At 43.0% G+C, this 19,273-nt stretch overlaps 1 protein-coding gene across 1 annotated transcript in view; it reads right to left on the reverse strand.

The window, feature by feature from the left end:
* Positions 1-17,161, reverse strand: part of LOC135532768 (protein Atg16l2-like) — a gene marked incomplete at its 5' end in the record, with an annotated part of 54,677 nt that extends 37,516 nt beyond the window's left edge. The window contains 5 exons of the mRNA XM_064960205.1: positions 336-485; positions 10,666-10,771; positions 11,801-11,921; positions 14,118-14,189; positions 17,091-17,161. Of these exons, the coding sequence (XP_064816277.1) occupies positions 336-485; positions 10,666-10,771; positions 11,801-11,921; positions 14,118-14,189; positions 17,091-17,161 (520 nt within the window). The remainder of the gene's footprint in view (positions 1-335; positions 486-10,665; positions 10,772-11,800; positions 11,922-14,117; positions 14,190-17,090) is intronic.
* Between the last annotated feature and the right edge of the window lie 2,112 nt (positions 17,162-19,273).

Raw genomic sequence — 19,273 nt, forward strand, 5'->3', positions numbered from 1 at the left:
GTAATACCTAGGAATGCTAGTCTCAGAGGTAGCATTTCGCGTTCAGCTCATCAGGTTGCAGCAGGCTGTTGTTTACCCCCTGGCTGAAGTAGTTTTAGCAATTAGCATGGTGATGGCAAAGGGTGTTTAAAAAAAAGTACACATATCCCCACCTTCTCGCCATTAAATCGAGTTAAGGAGGAAATCGACTCCTTTACAGCCAGAACGGAGATACAATGTGTTCGGACGGTAAGATGGAAACAACTCAATATCGCCATCTGCAGGCCTTTGGCCGAGGATCGACACAGAACACTACAGTACATTATTAGAGCACCATGCCGCACTGGTCTGGCTACCTGAAGCATATCCTGGAGCTGTTCATGCGAAGGTCGACCACCTGCAGACTCTCGTCTCTGGAGCAGCTGAGGAGCTGACGGTGGTCAGTAGAGATGTCCAGAGATGTTACCTTCCCCTGGAGAGGAACCTCCTGGGTACAGCTGGCAGCCCTGGGGAGGGGGGCGGGGGCGGGGGAGGGGGACGGAGAGGGGAGGGGGAAGGCAGTGAGTCACATCTCAACATGGGTCTAGCAGAATGTGCCTTACTGTACTGTATGTAACATAGCAACGTGCATAACTGTACTGTATGTAACATAGCAACGTGCATAACTGTACTGTATGTAACATAGCAACGTTCCTTACTGTGCTGTATGTAACATAGCAACGTTCCTTACTGTACTGTATGTAACATAGCAACATGCCTAACTGTACTGTATGTAACATGTCTTACTGTACTGTATGTAACATAGCAACGTGCTTTACTGAACTGTAGCAGGTAGAAAACATTGCAACGTGTCTTACTGTACTGTATGTAACATAGCAACGTGCCTAACTGTACTGTATGTAACATAGCAACGTGCTTTACTGAACTGTATGTAACATAGCAACGTGCATAACTGAACTGTATGTAACATAGCAACGTGCATAACTGTACTGTATGTAACATAGCAATGTGCCTAACTGAACTGTATGTAACATAGCAACGTGCATAACTGAACTGTATGTAACATAGCAACGTACATAACTGAACTGTAGCAGGTAGCTAACTGTAATACAATAGTGAAAAGATTTATCAACATCATTGACCTGTAAACTACAGAGTTATGAAGTGTTTCAATTATTAAAGAGTAACAGCTTCTACTGAGGGAGAAACAGAAAACCCCCTGCAGATCTGTTGTAGGGTTAGGGTGTAAGGTTAGGGTTAGGGTGTAAGGTTAGGGTGTTAGGTTAGGGCTTAAGGTTAGGGTGTAGGGTGAGGTTTAGGGTGTAAGGTTAGATGTAGGGTGTAAGGTTAGGGTGTAGGGTTAGGGTGTAAGATCAGGGTGTTAGGTTAGGGTGTTAGGTTAGGGTGTAAGGTTAGGGTGTAGGGTTAGGGTGTAGGTTGTAAGGTTAGGGTGTAGGGTTCGGGTGTAAGGTTCGGGTATAAGGTTAGGGTGTAGGGTATAAGGTGTAGGGTGTAGTGTTAGGGTGTAGGGTTAGGGTGTAAGGTGTAGGGTGTAGTGTTAGGGTGTAGTGTTAGGGTGTAGTGTTAGGGTGTAGTGTTAGGGTGTAGTGTTAGGGTGTAGTGTTAGGGTGTAGTGTTAGGGTGTACGGTTAGGGTGTAAAGTGTAGGGTTAGGGTTACTCAGGTCTGTTGGGCTGTAGCGATTCACTATCAACGTGCTGAAACTAATAAATACAGAAATGAACACCAGACATGTAGCGCAGCAAATTTCAATTTCACCAATGTCATAACAGAGACAATCCCAGAACAGAAGGGGCTGGGGGGAGGGGGGGGGGTGGAGAGAGACTATGATGTAGGTGGACTGTTGCTAAGCGACAGTGGAACATGAAAGTCTGCAGTTGACGACTAGCAGGGGAGTGAAGGAGAGATGTCAGAGAGAGAGGGAGAGATGCCCTGCTGCTGCTTGGAGCTAACAACAACCATCATCATCATCTCCAACACACAGAACACATCAAGGAATAGAGAACATGTACATAGTCATCTAGAGACAATATAATGTCCATGGTAATGTAGAGCCGACAATATAATGTCCATGGTAATGTAGAGAGAATAGACAATATAATGTCCATGGTAATGTAGTAAAGACAATATAATGTCCATGGTAATGTAGAGAAGACAATATAATGGCCATGGTAATGTAGAGAAGACAATATAATGGCCATGGTAATGTAGAGAAGACAATATAATGGCCATGGTAATGTAGAGAAGACAATATAATGTCCATGGTAATGTAGAGAATAGACAATATAATGTGCATGGTAATGTAGAGAATAGACAATATAATGTGCATGGTAATGTAGAAAGACAATATAATGTCCATGGTAATGTTGAGAGAATAGACAATATAATGTCCACGGTAATGTAGAGAGAATAGACAATATAATGTCCATGGTAATGTAGAGAAGACAATATAATGTCCATGGTAATGTAGAGAATAGACAATATAATGTCCACGGTAATGTAGAGAGAATAGACAATATAATGCCCACGGTAATGTAGAGAGAATAGACAATATAATGTCCATGGTAATGTAGAGAGAATAGACAATATAATGTCCACGGTAATGTAGAGAGAATAGACAATATAATGTCCACGGTAATGTAGAGAGAATAGACAATATAATGTCCACGGTAATGTAGAGAGAATAGACAATATAATGTCCACGGTAATGTAGAGAGAATAGACAATATAATGCCCACGGTAATGTAGAGAGAATAGACAATATAATGTCCATGGTAATGTAGAGAGAATAGACAATATAATGTCCACGGTAATGTAGAGAGAATAGACAATATAATGTCCACGGTAATGTAGAGAGAAGAGACAATATAATGTCCACGGTAATGTAGAGAATAGACAATATAATGTCCACGGTAATGTAGAGAAGAGACAATATAATGTCCACAGTAATGTAGAGAAGAGACAATATAATGTCCACGGTAATGTAGAGAATAGACAATATAATGTCCACGGTAATGTAGAGAATAGACAATATAATGTCCACAGTAATGTAGAGAATAGACAATATAATGTCCACGGTAATGTAGAGAGAAGAGACAATATAATGTCCACGGTAATGTAGAGAATAGACAATATAATGTCCACGGTAATGTAGAGAAGAGACAATATAATGTCCACAGTAATGTAGAGAAGAGACAATATAATGTCCACGGTAATGTAGAGAATAGACAATATAATGTCCACGGTAATGTAGAGAATAGACAATATAATGTCCACAGTAATGTAGAGAAGAGACAATATAATGTCCATGGTAATGTAGAGAGAATAGACAATATAATGTCCACGGTAATGTAGAGAGAATAGACAATATAATGTCCACTGTAATGTAGAGAGAATAGACAATATAATGTCCATGGTAATGTAGAGAGAAGAGACAATATAATGTCCATGGTAATGAAAAGAGAATAGACAATATAATGTCCACGGTAATGTAGAGAATAGACAATATAATGTCCACGGTAATGTAGAGAGAAGAGACAATATAATGTCCACGGTAATGTAGAGAGAAGAGACAATATAATGTCCATGGTAATGAAAAGAGAATAGACAATATAATGTCCACTGTATTGTAGAGAGAAGAGACAATATAATGTCCACGGTAATGTAGAGAGAAGAGACAATATAATGTCCATGGTAATGAAAAGAGAATAGACAATATAATGTCCATGGTAATGTAGAGAATAGACAATATAATGTCCACGGTAATGTAGAGAGAAGAGACAATATAATGTCCACGGTAATGTAGAGAGAATAGACAATATAATGTCCACGGTAATGTAAAGAGAATAGACAATATAATGTCCACGGTAATGTAGAGAGAATAGACAATATAATGTCCATGGTAATGTAGAGAGAATAGACAATATAATGTCCACAGTAATGTAGAGAGAATAGACAATATAATGTCCACGGTAATGTAGAGAATAGACAATATAATGTCCATGGTAATGTAGAGAGAATAGACAATATAATGTCCATGGTAATGTAGAGAGAATAGACAATATAATGTCCATGGTAATGTAGAGAAGAGACAATTAGATAATGTACTAAATGGCAGATCAGAGAGAGGAGAGCTGAACAGAATTATATGTCCAGTATGTTCTGTGGTGATCTCCGTCATCTGCCAGCTATACAAGTGGATCTATGATCGGCTATGAAAAGCCAACTGACATTTACTCCTGAGGTGCTGACCTGTTGCACCCTTGACATCGACTGTGATTATTATTTGACCATGCGGGTAATTTATGAACATTTGAACATCTTGGACATGTTCTGTTATAATCTCCACCTGGCACAGCCAGAAGAGGACTGGCCACCCCTCATAGCCTGGTTCCTCTCCACCCGGCACAGCCAGAAGAGGACTGGCCACCCCTCATAGCCTGGTTCCTCTCCACCCGGCACTGCCAGAAGAGGACTGGCCACCCCTCATAGCCTGGTTCCTCTCCACCCAGCACAGCCAGAAGAGGACTGGCCCACCCCTCATAGCCTGGTTCCTCTCTGGGTTTCTTCCTAGGTTCTGGCCTTTCTAGGGAGTTTTTCCAAGCCACCGTGCTTCTACACCTGCATCGCTTGCTGTTTGGGGTTTTAGGCTAAGGTTTCTGTACAGCACTTTGAGATATATCAGCTGATGTAAGAAGGGCTATATAAATAAATCTGATTTGATCTACTGTAATGTAAGTAAAAAGACAGACACTGAGCATTATGACCATGAAATTAGCCCAAATCATAACACTTAATGATAACGCTAATTCGTTTGGACATCGCCATTACAACTATATCAGGATGGATTAATAAATATAACTGGCTCGGGTATCAATTAACCACATTACTGTGAAGGTGTTAACAGTGTGTCAGTTAGCCCAGCTGATACCAAACAGAAGAGGCTATATCTAGCATTAGCTAACCCTAAATTTACCATCAGCTAACCTTAACCCTATAGCTACCGTTAGCTAACCCTAAATCTATCGTCAGCTAACCCTATAGCTACCGTTAGCTAACCCTAAATCTACTGTCAGCTAACCCTATAGCTACCGTTAGCTAACCCTAAATTTACCATCAGCTAACCTTAACCCTATAGCTACCGTTAGCTAACCCTAAATCTACCGTCAGCTAACCCTATAGCTACCGTTAGCTAACCTTATCGCTACTGTTAGCTAACCCTAACCCTATAGCTACTAACGCTAACCCCATTTCTATGGTTATTAACTAACCCTAACCTTATAGCTACTGTTAGCTAATACTATAGCTACTAACGCTAACCCCATCTCTACGGTTAACTAACCGTAACCCTATAGCTATTGTTAGCTAACCCTAACCCTTTAGCTACTGTGAGCTAACCCTAACCCTATAGCTACTGTTAGCTAACCCTAACTCTATAGCTACTGTGAGGTAACCCTAACCCTTTAGGGTTACCCCACTCTTCTGGGAAGGCTTTCCACTAGATGTTGGAACATTGCTGCTATAACATTCTCCACTCATCTAGGAACATTGCTGCTATAATAGCCTCCACTCTTCTGGGAAGGCTTTCCACTAGATGTTGGAACATTGCTGCTATAACAGCCTCCACTCTTCTGGGAAGGCTTTCCACTAGATGTAGGAACATTGCTGCTATAACAGCCTCCACTCCTCTGGGAAGGCTTTCCACTAGATGTCGGAACATTGCTGCTATAACATTCTCCACTCATCTGGGAACATTGCTGCTATAATAGCCTCTACTCTTCTGGGAAGGATTTCCACTAGATGTTGGAACATTGCTGCTATAACAGCCTCCACTCTTCTGGGAAGGCTTTCCACTAGATGTAGGAACATTGCTGCTATAACAGCCTCCACTCCTCTGGGAAGGCTTTCCACTAGATGTTGGAACATTGCTGCTATAACAGCCTCCACTCTTCTGGGAAGGCTTTCCACTAGATGTTGGAACATTGCTGCTATAACAGCCTCCACTCTTCTGGGAAGGCTTTCCACTAGATGTTGGAACATTGCTGCTATAACAGCCTCCACTCCTCTGGGAAGGCTTTCCACTAGATGTTGGAACATTGCTGCTATAACAGCCTCCACTCTTCTGGGAAGGCTTTCCACTAGATGTTGGAACATTGCTGCTATAACAGCCTCCACTCTTCTGGGAAGGCTTTCCACTAGATGTTGGAACATTGCTGCTATAACAGCCTCCACTCTTCTGGGAAGGCTTTCCACTAGATGTTGGAAAGTTGCTGCTATAACAGCCTCCACTCTTCTGGGAAGGCTTTCCACTAGATGTTGGAACGTTGCTGCTATAACAGCCTCCACTCTTCTGGGAAGGCTTTCCACTAGATGTTGGAACATTGCTGCTATAACATTCTCCACTCATCTAGGAACATTGCTGCTATAATAGCCTCCACTCTTCTGGGAAGGCTTTCCACTAGATGTTGGAACATTGCTGCTATAACAGCCTCCACTCTTCTGGGAAGGCTTTCCACTAGATGTAGGAACATTGCTGCTATAACAGCCTCCACTCCTCTGGGAAGGCTTTCCACTAGATGTCGGAACATTGCTGCTATAACATTCTCCACTCATCTGGGAACATTGCTGCTATAATAGCCTCTACTCTTCTGGGAAGGATTTCCACTAGATGTTGGAACATTGCTGCTATAACAGCCTCCACTCTTCTGGGAAGGCTTTCCACTAGATGTAGGAACATTGTTGCTATAACAGCCTCCACTCCTCTGGGAAGGCTTTCCACTAGATGTTGGAACATTGCTGCTATAACAGCCTCCACTCTTCTGGGAAGGCTTTCCACTAGATGTTGGAACATTGCTGCTATAACAGCCTCCACTCTTCTGGGAATGCTTTCCACTAGATGTTGGAATATTGCTGCTGCTATAACAGCCTCCAATCTTCTGGGAAGGATTTCCACTAGATGTTGGAAAGTTGCTGCTATAACAGCCTCCACTCTTCTGGGAAGGCTTTCCACTAGATGTTGGAACGTTGCTGCTATAACAGCCTCCACTCTTCTGGGAAGGCTTTCCACTACATAATGGAACATTGCTTCTATAACAGCCTCCACTCTTCTGGGAAGGCTTTCCACTAGATGTTGGAACATTGCTGCGGGGACTTGCTTGCATTCAGCCACAAGAGCATTAGTGAGGTCGGGTACTGATGTTGGGTGATTAGGTCTGGCTCGCAGTCGACGTTCCAATTCATCCCAAAGGTGTTCGATGGGGTTGAGGTCAGGGCTCTGTACAGGCCAGTGAAGTTCTTCCACGCCGATCTCGACTTACCATTTCTGTCTGGACCTTGCTTTGCGCACAAGGGCATTGTCATGCTGAAACAGCAAAGGGCCTTCCCCAAACTGTTGCCACAAAGTTGGAAGCACAGAATCATCTAGAATGTCATTGTATGCTGTAGCATTTAGATTTCCCTTCACTAGAATTAAGGGTCCCGAACCATGAAAACCAGCCCCAGACCATTATTCTTCCTCAACCAAACTTTACAGTTGGGACTATGCATTCGGGCAGGTAGTCTTCTCCCGGCATCCGGTGTCCAATAAGGGTGCCACAGTTGCTAAGCTCTTCAAAAAGGCCACTCTACTAACAATGTTTGTCTATGGAGATTGCATGGCTGTGTGCTCGGGTTTTATACACCTGTCAGCAACGGGTGCGGCTGAAAAAGCCGAATCCACTCATTTGAAAGGTTGTCTGCATACTTTTGTACATATAGTGCATCTAACATTAGCCAGTGTTGTAGTCTGAGTCAAGTCTGAGTCAAGTCCCAAGTCCGAGTCAAGTCCCAAGTCCAAGTCAAGTCCCAAGTCCGAGTCAAGTCCCAAGTCCGAGTCAAGTCCCAAGTCTGAGTCAAGTCCCAAGTCCGAGTCAAGTCCCAAGTCCGAGTTATGTCCCACGTCCGAGTCAAGTCCCAAGTCCGAGTCAAGTCCGAGTTATGTCCCAAGTCCGAGTCATGTCCCGAGTCCCCATGGCTGAAGTCCGAGTCGAGTCCAGATCCGAGTCACCAATAGTCGAGTCACGTGTCCATCAATTTATAATTGGTCTTATTAGGTAATTGTTTCTCGTCGCCACCAGGCGGCAGTATATCGCCACTCACTCATAAAAAAAACAACCTGTTTATTTCTTAAACCTCTTGATACTCCCCATCCCGGATCCGGGATCGTGAATAAAGCCTCAGGCTCATTAGCATAACGCAACGTTAACGATTTCTGAAAATTGCAAATAAAATGAAAATAATGCGCCTGCTCTCAAGCTTAGCCTTCTCTTAACTAGGCAAAGCTAAAGAGTAGGCTGGTGACTGGAGGTCACAGTGAAGGAAGAGAGTCGCTTGCGTGCTGTGTAGCTTATGATTGGAGGCTGTGCAAAATCCTCGCTTATAATAATGGTCTGGAGCTGGTTTTCATGGTTCGGGACCCTTAATTCTAGTGAAGGGAAATCTAAATGCTACAGCATACAATGACATTCTAGATGATTCTGTGCTTCCAACTTTGTGGCAACAGTTTGGGGAAGGCCCTTTGCTGTTTCAGCATGACAATGCCCTTGTGCTTAAAGCAAGGTCCATACATGTTCCAGGCTTTGTGTGCCGTCTGTGCACCCAGGGCGCCTAATATTCAGTCCAAGTGTAGGTGCAAACACAAGTCAAGAGAAGGCAAGTCTGAGTCACCAATGGTCAAGAAGGCGAGTCCGAATGAGTCATCAATGGTCAGGAAGACGAGTCATCAATGGTCAAGATGGCGAGTCCGAGTGAGTCATCAATGGTCAGGAAGGCGAGTCCGAATGAGTCACCATTGGTCAGGAAGGCGAGTCCGAGTGAGTCATCAATGGTCAAGTCTAAGTCGAGTCATGAAAATCTGCCGTTAGCTAACCCTATAGCTCCCGGAGAAACAGACATGTAGTCAGGGTTAGATGTTAGGGAAGAAACAGACATAGGGTCAGAGGTCAGAGGAGAAAGAGACATGTAAGTCAGGGTCAGAGGTCAGGGAAGAAACAGACATGTTGTCAGGGTCAGAGGAGAAACAGACATGTAGTCAGGGTCAGAGGTCAGGGGAGAAACAGACATAGGGTCAGAGGTCAGAGGAGAAAGAGACATGTAAGTCAGGGTCAGAGGTCAGGGAAGAAACAGACATGTAGTCAGGGTCAGAGGAGAAACAGACATGTAGTCAGGGTCAGAGGTCAGGGGAGAAACATACATGTCGTCAGGGTCAGAGGTCAGGGGAGAAACAGACACTGAGGTACAACTCATCTGTCAAATTCTGAGGTCATTATTCTGATTTCGCCGAGTCATCTCAGAATAAAACCAGACAGGTTCAGGATATCAAAGAATCAACAGTCACAGACAACTTCGTGCAAGATAAAAATCACATAGTGGCCAGTACACAGTAATGCCAGTACATATTATGGGTAGGGTTACAGCTATATGGGTAGGATTACAGCTAAATGGGTTACAGCTATATGTGTTACAGCTAAATGGGTTACAGCTATATGGGTAGGGTTACAGCTAAATGGGTTACAGCTATATGGGAGGGTTACAGCTATATGGGTTACAGCTATATGGGTAGAGTTACAGCTATATGGGTTACAGCTATATGGGTAGGATTACAGCTATATGGGTTAAAGCTATATGGGTAGGATTACAGCTATATGGGTAGGGTTACAGCTATATGGGTAGAGTTACAGCTATATGGGTAGAGTTACAGCTATATGGGTAGGATTACAGCTATATGGGTTACAGCTATATGGGTAGGGTTACAGCTATATGGGTAGGGTTACAGCTATATGGGTAGGGTTACAGCTATATGGGTTACAGCTATATGGGTAGGGTTACAGCTATATGGGTTACAGCTATATGGGTAGGGTTACAGCTATATGGGTAGGGTTACAGCTATATGGGTTACAGCTATATGGGTAGAGTTACAGCTATATGGGCAGGGTTACAGCTATATGGGTAGGATTACAGCTATATGGGTTACAGCTATATGGGTAGAGTTACAGCTATATGGGTAGGGTTACAGCTATATGGGTTACAGCTATATGGGTAGGGTTACAGCTATATGGGTAGGGTTACAGCTATATGGGTTACAGCTATATGGGTAGGGTTACATCTATATGGGTTACAGCTATATGGGTTACAGCTATATGGGTTACAGCTATATGGGTAGAGTTACAGCTATATGGGTAGGGTTACAGCTATATGGATTACAGCTATATGGGTTACAGCTATATGGGTAGAGTTACAGCTATATGGGTAGGGTTACAGCTATATGGATTACAGCTATATGGGTTACAGCTATATGGGTAGGGTTACAGCTATATGGGTAGGGTTACAGCTATATGGGTTACAGCTATATGGGTAGGGTTACATCTATATGGGTTACAGCTATATGGGTTACAGCTATATGGGTTACAGCTATATGGGTAGGGTTACATCTATATGGGTTACAGCTATATGGGTTACAGCTATATGGGTAGGGTTACAGCTATATGGGTGGAGTTACAGCTATATGGGTGGAGTTACAGCTATATGGGTGGAGTTACAGCTATATGGGTAGGATTACAGCTATATGGGTTACAGCTATATGGGTTACAGCTATATGGGTAGGGTTACAGCTATATGGGAGTGCTCCTACCTGCTGTCCCAGAAGCGTATCTTCCTGTCATAGTGTCCACTGACGATGACGTGCTCAGAACACACCACATCACTGCAGTAAGATAGAACCTCAATGGTCTGGATACCTGGGGAGGAGAGATAGAGAGGTAGAACCTCAATGGTCTGGATACCTGGGGAGGAGAGATAGAGAGGTAGAACCTCAATGGTCTGGATACCTGGGGAGGAGAGATAGAGAGGTAGAACCTCAATGGTCTGGATACCTGGGGAGGAGAGATAGAGAGGTAGAACCTCAATGGACTGGATACCTGGGGAGGAGAGATAGAGAGGTAGAACCTCAATGGTCTGGATACCTGGGGAGGAGAGATAGAGAGGTAGAACCTCAATGGTCTGGATACCTGGGGAGGAGAGATAGAGAGGTAGAACCTCAATGGTCTGGATACCTGGGGAGGAGAGATAGAGAGGTAGAACCTCAATGGTCTGGATACCTGGGGAGGAGAGATAGAGAGGTAGAACCTCAATGGTCTGGATACCTGGGGAGGAGAGATAGAGAGATAGAACCTCAATGGTCTGGATACCTGGGGAGGAGAGATAGAGAGGTAGAACCTCAATGGTCTGGATACCTGGGGAGGAGAGATAGAGAGGTAGAACCTCAATGGTCTGGATACCTGGGGAGGAGAGATAGAGAGGTAGAACCTCAATGGTCTGGATACCTGGGGAGGAGAGATAGAGAGGTAGAACCTCAATGGTCTGGATACCTGGGGAGGAGAGATAGAGAGATAGAACCTCAATGGTCTGGATACCTGGGGAGGAGAGATAGAGAGGTAGAACCTCAATGGTCTGGATACCTGGGGAGGAGAGATAGAGAGATAGAACCTCAATGGTCTGGATATCTGTGGAGAGATAGAACCCTAATTGTCTGGATATCTGGGGGGAGAGATAGAACCCTAATTGTCTGGATACCTGGGGGGAGAGATAGAACCCTAATGGTCTGGATACCTGATGAGATAGATAGAACCTCAATGGCCTGGATACCTGGGGAGGAGAGATATAGAGCCTGGGGGGGGGGGGACTTTGTCCCTTTCTCTGAAGGATTACGGCCAGGGTCACTGTAGGGTCAAGGGTCAGGGTTAGAGTAAGGTCAGTCAATGACTTACAAGCAGCGCGGTGGAGATCCCAGATCTTGACGGTCCTGTCAGCGCTTCCTGTCACCACCTGGCGCAGGCTGCATTTAAACTTGGCTGCTGTCACTTTACGTGAGTGGCCTGTCAGAGTGAGCTGTGGAGTTGCCACACACACACACACACACACACACACACACACACACAACGTTTTCCACAGCTGGGTCATCATTCTAAATAAGAGTTGGTATCTTTCTACACTCTCTCTCTCTCTTCAATCTCTCCAGTCGTTCTATCCTCATCACTCTCTCTCTCTCCAGTCGTTCTATCCTCATCACTCTCTCTCTCTCTCTTCAATCTCTCCAGTCGTTCTATCCTCATCACTCTCTCTCTCTCCAGTCGTTCTATCCTCATCACTCTCTCTCTCTCCAGTCGTTCTATCCTCATCACTCTCTCTCTCTTCAATCTCTCCAGTCGTTCTATCCTCATCACTCTCTCTCTCCAGTCGTTCTATCCTCATCACTCTCTCTCTCTCCAATCTTTCTATCCTCATCACTCTCTCTCTCTTCAATCTCTCCAGTCGTTCTATCCTCATCACTCTCTCTCTCTCCAGTCGTTCTATCCTCATCACTCTCTCTCTCTCCAGTCATTCTATCCTCATCACTCTCTCTCTCCAGTCGTTCCATCCTCATCTCTCTCTCTCTCTCTCCAGTCTTTCTATCCTCATCTCTCTCTCTCCAGTCGTTCTATCCTCATCACTCTCTCTCTCTCCAGTCGTTCTATCCTCATCACTCTCTCTCTCCAGTCGTTCTATCCTCATCACTCTCTCTCTCCAGTCGTTCTATCCTCATCACTCTCTCTCTCCAGTCGTTCTATCCTCATCACTCTCTCTCTCTCCAGTCGTTCTATCCTCATCTCTCTCTCTCCAGTTGTTCTATCCTCATCACTCTCTCTCTCTCTTCAATCTCTCCAGTCGTTCTATCCTCATCACTCTCTCTCTCTCCAGTCGTTCTATCCTCATCACTCTCTCTCTCTCTCTTCAATCTCTCCAGTCATACTATCCTCATCACTCTCTCTCTCTCCAGTCGTTCTATCCTCATCACTCTCTCTCTCTCCAGTCGTTCTATCCTCATCACTCTCTCTCTCATCAATCTCTCCAGTCGTTCTATCCTCATCACTCTCTCTCTCTCCAGTCGTTCTATCCTCATCACTCTCTCTCTCTCCAATCTTTCTATCCTCATCACTCTCTCTCTCTTCAATCTCTCCAGTCGTTCTATCCTCATCACTCTCTCTCTCCAGTCGTTCTATCCTCATCACTCTCTCTCTCTCCAGTCATTCTATCCTCATCACTCTCTCTCTCTCCAGTCGTTCTATCCTCATCACTCTCTCTCTCCAGTCGTTCTATCCTCATCACTCGCTCTCTCTCCAGTCATTCTATCCTCATCACTCTCTCTCTCTCCAGTCTTTCTATCCTCATCTCTCTCTCTCTCTCCAGTCGTTCTATCCTCATCCCTCTCTCTCTCTCCAGTCGTTCTATCCTCATCACTCTCTCTCTCCAGTCGTTCTATCCTCATCACTCTCTCTCTCCAGTCGTTCTATCCTCATCACTCTCTCTCTCCAGTCGTTCTATCCTCATCACTCTCTCTCTCCAGTCGTTCTATCCTCATCACTCTCTCTCTCCAGTCGTTCTATCCTCATCACTCTCTCTCTCCAGTCGTTCTATCCTCATCACTCTCTCTCTCTCCAGTCGTTCCATCCTCATCTCTCTCTCTCCAGTCGTTCTATCCTCATCACTCTCTCTCTCTCCAGTTGTTCTATCCTCATCACTCTCTCTCTCTCCAGTCGTTCTATCCTCATCACTCTCTCTCCAATCTTTCTATCCTCATCACTCTCTCTCTCTTCAATCTCTCCAGTCGTTCTATCCTCATCACTCTCTCTCTCTCCAGTCGTTCTATCCTCATCACTCTCTCTCTCTCCAGTCGTTCTATCCTCATCACTCTCTCTCCAATCTTTCTATCCTCATCACTCTCGCTCTCTCTCTTCACTCTCTCCAGTCGTTCTATCCTGATCACTCTCTCTCCAGTCGTTCTATCCTCATCACTCTCTCTCCAGTCGTTCTATCCTCATCACTCTCTCTCCAGTCGTTCTATCCTCATCACTCTCTCTCTCCAATCTCTCCATTGGTCCAGATTACACTACACTGTTCTGTGTCTACATTACACAGACACTGAACAGATTCTATCCAGCTCCACAATACATATGTGTGAGTAATTGTGTGTGTGTGTGTGTGTGTGTAATTGTGTGTGTATGTGTAAGCGTGCTGATGACAGTATCAGCCTGGTTGCTTGGTTACCTTGGGAGCGGAGTCATCCAGCCGCCAGAACAGAGCTGATTTATCATATGACGCTGCTATAACCCTGGTGCCCTAATGATGGGTTAGACACACACACACACACACACACACACACACACACACACACACACACACACACACACACACACGGGATCATTTCAACACATTATATAACAGTAAGCATTCTCAGGACACTGTGAGCCGCTCCAGGTCCAATCAGCAGTACAGAACAGTGGTGCTTCATCATCAGGAGTTAAACCACCGGCGGTGTATCATCTCTAGTCATATTACAGTGTATTGTATGGTGTATATCATCTCTAGTCATATTACAGTGTATTGTATGGTGTATATCATCTCTAGTCATATTACAGTGTAGTGTATCATCTCTAGTCATATTACAGTGTATTGTATGGTGTATATCATCTCTAGTCATATTACAGTCTAGTGCATATCATCTCTAGTCATATTACAGTGTAGTGTATCATCTCTAGTCATATTACAGTGTATTGTATGGTGTATATCATCTCTAGTCATATTACAGTCTAGTGCATATCATCTCTAGTCATATTACAGTGTAGTGTATCATCTCTAGTCATATTACAGTGTATTGTATGGTGTATATCATCTCTAGTCATATTACAGTCTAGTGCATATCATCTCTAGTCATATTACAGTGTAGTGTATCATCTCTAGTCATATTACAGTGTAGTGTATCATCTCTAGTCATATTACAGTGTAGTGTATCATCTCTAGTCATATTACAGTGTAGTGTATCATCTCTAGTCATATTACAGTGTATTGTATGGTGTATATCATCTCTAGTCATATTACAGTCTAGTGCATATCATCTCTAGTCATATTACAGTGTAGTGTATCATCTCTAGTCATATTACAGTGTATTGTATGGTGTATATCATCTCTAGTCATATTACAGTCTAGTGCATATCATCTCTAGTCATATTACAGTGTAGTGTATCATCTCTAGTCATATTACAGTGTATTGTATGGTGTATATCATCTCTAGTCATATTACAGTGTATTGTATGGTGTATATCATCTTTAGTCATATTACAGTGTATTGTATGGTGTATATCATCTCTAGTCATATTACAGTATATTGTATCATCTCTAGTCATATTACAGTATATTGTATCATCTCTAGTCATATTACAGTGTATTGTATGGTGTATATCATCTCTAGTCATATTACAGTCTAGTGCATATCATCTCTAGTCATATTACAGTGTAGTGTATCATCTCTAGTCATATTACAGTATATTGTATGGTGTATATCATCTCTAGTCATATTACAGTGTAGTGTATCATCTCTAGTTATATTACAGTGTATTGTATGGTGTATATCATCTCTAGTCATATTACAGTGTATTGTATGGTGTATATCATCTCTAGTCATATTACAGTGTAGTGTATCATCTCTAGTTATATTACAGTGTATTGTATGGTGTATATCATCTCTAGTCATATTACAGTGTAGTGTATCATCTCTAGTCATATTACAGTATATTGTATGGTGTATATCATCTCTAGTCATATTACAGTGTATTGTATCAGCTCTAGTCATATTACAGTGTATTGTATCATCTCTAGTCATATTACAGTGTAGTGTATCATCTCTAGTCATATTACAGTGTATTGTATCAGCTCTAGTCATATTACAGTGTATTGTATCATCTCCAGTCATATTACAGTGTAGTGGTGGTGTAGTGACAGTGTAGTGACAGTGTAGTGGTGGTGTAGTGTAGTGGTGGTGTAGTGTAGTGGTGGTGTAGTGGTGGTGTAGTGTACTGGTGATGTAGTGGTGGTGTAGTGTCGTGGTGTAGTGGTGTAGTGGTGGTGTAGTGTAGTGGTGGTGTAGTGTAGTGGCGGTGTAGTGTAGTGGTGTAGTACTGATTTAGTGTAGTGGTGATGTAGTGTAGTGGTGATGTAGTGGTGGTGTAGTGTCGTGGTGTAGTGGTGTAGTGGTGGTGTAGTGTAGTGGTGGTGTAGTGGCGGTGTAGTGTAGTGGTGTAGTACTGATTTAGTGTAGTGGTGATGTAGTGTAGTGGTGATGTAGTGGTGGTGTAGTGTAGTGGTGATGTAGTGGTGGTGTAGTGTAGTGGTGTAGTACTGATTTAGTGTAGTGGTGATGTAGTGGTAGTGGTGTAGTGTAGTGGTGTAGTACTGATTTAGTGTAGTGGTGATGTAGTGGTGGTGTAGTGGTAGTGGTGTAGTGTAGTGGTGTAGTACTGATTTAGTGTAGTGGTGATGTAGTGGTGGTGTAGTGGTGGTGTAGTGGTAGTGTAGTGTAGTGGTGGTGTAGTGGTGATGTAGTGTAGTGGTGGTGTAGTGTAGTGGTGATGTAGTGTAGTGGTGATGTAGTGGTGGTGTAGTGTAGTGTAGTGGTTTAGTGGTATAGTAGTGATTTAGTGTAGGGGTGTAGTGGTGGTGTAGTGGAGGTGTAGTGGTAGTGTAGTGATAGTGTAGTGGTGGTGTAGTGTAGTGGTGATTTAGTGTAGTAGTGCTGTAGTGGTGATTTAGTGTAGTGGTGAATTAGTGTAGTGGGGATGTAGTGTAGTGTTGAATTAGTGTAGTGGTGATTTAGTGTAGTAGTAGTATAGTGGTGATTTAGTGTAGTGGTGAATTAGTGTAGTGGTGATTTAGTGTAGTAGTAGTATAGTGGTGATTTAGTGTAGTGGTGAATTAGTGTAGTGGTGTAGTGGGGATGTAGTGTAGTAGTATAGTGGTGATTTAGTGTAGTGGTGAATTAGTGTAGTGGTGATTTAGGGTAGTGGTGTAGTGGGGATGTAGTGTAGTAGTATAGTGGTGATTTAGTGTAGTGGTGAATTAGTGTAGTGGTGATTTAGTGTAGTGGTGTAGTGGGGATGTAGTGTAGTAGTATAGTGGGGATTTAGTGTAGTGGTGAATTAGTGTAGTGGGGATGTAGTGTAGTGTTGTAATGCTGTGATGTCTTACTGTTTGGTCAAACTCTATGCTGGTTATTCCTTCGTTGCTGCCATCTAGTGTACCTCTGTTGTGGAGCATGCCTGGAAACATGGAAATAATGGAACATGTTAAATAATGTCTACAAGTGGAGGTGGGTGGTGATGGTTGTTGGTGATGGTGGATGGTGTTGGGTGGTGATGGCTGTTGGTGGGTGGTGTTGGGTGGTGATGTCTGTTGGTGGGTGGTGTTGGGTGGTGATGTCTGTTGGTGGGTGGTGTTGGGTGGTGATGTCTGTTGGTGGGTGGTGATGGCTGTTGGTGGAAGTGGGTGTTGGCGGTAGCAGCAGAAGTAGTGCCTTGGATAATGTTGTGTATTGTGGTGGTTGCAGCAGTAGTAGTAGCAGTAGTAGTAGTAGCAGTGGTAGTAGCAGTAGTAGTAGTAGTAGTAGTAGTAGTAGCAGTAGTAGCAGTGGTACTAGAAGCAGTAGCAGTAGTAGTAGAAGTAGTACTAGTAGCATTAGTAGTAGTAATAGCAGTAGTGGTAGTAGTAGCAGTAGCAGTAGTAGTGATAGTAGTAGTGGTAGCGTTAGTAGTAGTAACAGTAGTAGTAGTAGTGAGATGTGCCCATATCCATTATGTACAGTAGTAGTAGTAGCAGTAGTGGTAGTAGTAGTAACAGTAGTAGTAGTAGTGAGATGTGCCCATATTCATTATGTACAGTAGCAGTAGTAGTAGCAGTAACAGTAGCAGTAACAGTAGTAGTAGCAGTAGTAGCAGTAGTAGTAATAACAGTAGTAGTAGTAGTAGTAGCAGTAGTAGCAATAGTAACAGTAGTAGTAGCAGTAACAATAGTAGTAGTAGTAGTAGTAGTAACAGTAGCAGTAGTAGTAGTAGCAGTAGTAGCAGTAGTAGTAACAATAGTAGTAGTAGTGAGATGTGCCCATATTCATTATGTACAGTAGTAGAAGTAGTAGTAGTAGTAATAGAAGTAGTATCAGTAGTAGTAATAGTAGTAACAGTAGCAGTAGTAGTAATAGTAGTAACAGTAGCAGTAGCAACAGTAGTAGTAGTAGCAGTAGTAGTAGTAGCAGCAGTAGTAGTATCAGTAGTAGTAGTAGTAGTAGTAGCATCAGTAGCAGTAGTAGTAATAGTAGTAGCAGTAGTACTAATAGTGTAGTAGTAGTAGTAGCAGTAGTAGTAGTAGCAGTAGTAGGAGCATCTATAGTAGCAGTAGTGGTAGCAGTAGTAGTAACAGAAGTAACAGTAGTAGTAGTAGTGGTAGTAGTAGTAGTAGCAGTAGTAGTAGTGGTAGTAGTAGTAGTAGTAGCAGTAGTGGTAACAGTAGCAGTAGTAGTAACAGAAGTAACAGTAGTAGTAGTAGTGGTAGTAGCAGCAGTAGTAGTATCAGTAGTAGTAGTAGTAGTAGCATCAGTAGCAGTAGTAGTAGTAGCAGCAGCAGCAGTAGTAGTAGTGTAGTAGTAGCAGTAGTACTAGTAGCAGTAGTAGTAGCATCATTAGTATCAGTAGTAGTAGTAGTAGTATCAGTAGTAGTTGTAACAGTAGCAGTAGTGGTAACAGTAGCAGTAGTAGTAACAGTAGTAGTAGTAGTAGTAGTATCAACAGTAGTAGCAGTAGTAGTAACAGTAGTAGTAGCAGTAGTAGTAGTAACAGTAGCAGTAGTAGCAGTAGTAACAGATGCAGTAGTAAAAGTAGTAGTAGCAGTAGTAGTAGTGGTAGTAGTAGTAACAGTAGTAGCCGTAGTAGTATAGTAGTAGTAGTAGTAACAGTAGTAGTAGTAGTAGCAGTAGTAGCAGTAGTAGTAGTAGTAACAGTAGTAGTAGTAGTAACAGTAGTAGCAGTAGTAGTAGTAGTAGTAGCGGTAGTAGTAGTAACAGTAGTAGCAGTAGTAGTAGTAGTAGTAGTAGAGTAGTAACAGTAGTAGTAGTAGTAGTAGTAACATTAGTAACAGTAGTAGTAGTAGCAGTAGTAGCAGTAGTAACAGTAGTAGTAGTAGTAACAGTAGTAGTAGTGGTAGTAGTAGTAACAGTAGTAGCAGTAGTAGTAGTAGTAGTAGTAGTAACAGTAGTAGTAGTAGTAACAGTAGTAGTAGTGGTAGTAGTAGTAACAGTAGTAGTAGTAGTAGTAGTAACAGTAGTAGTAACAGTAGTAGCAGTAGTAGTAGTAGTAGTAGTAGTAGCAGTAGTAACAGTAGTG

The sequence above is a fragment of the Oncorhynchus masou genome, unplaced genomic scaffold, assembly GCF_036934945.1.
Source record: "Oncorhynchus masou masou isolate Uvic2021 unplaced genomic scaffold, UVic_Omas_1.1 unplaced_scaffold_2015, whole genome shotgun sequence".
In the NCBI taxonomy this organism is placed as follows: domain Eukaryota; kingdom Metazoa; phylum Chordata; class Actinopteri; order Salmoniformes; family Salmonidae; genus Oncorhynchus; species Oncorhynchus masou.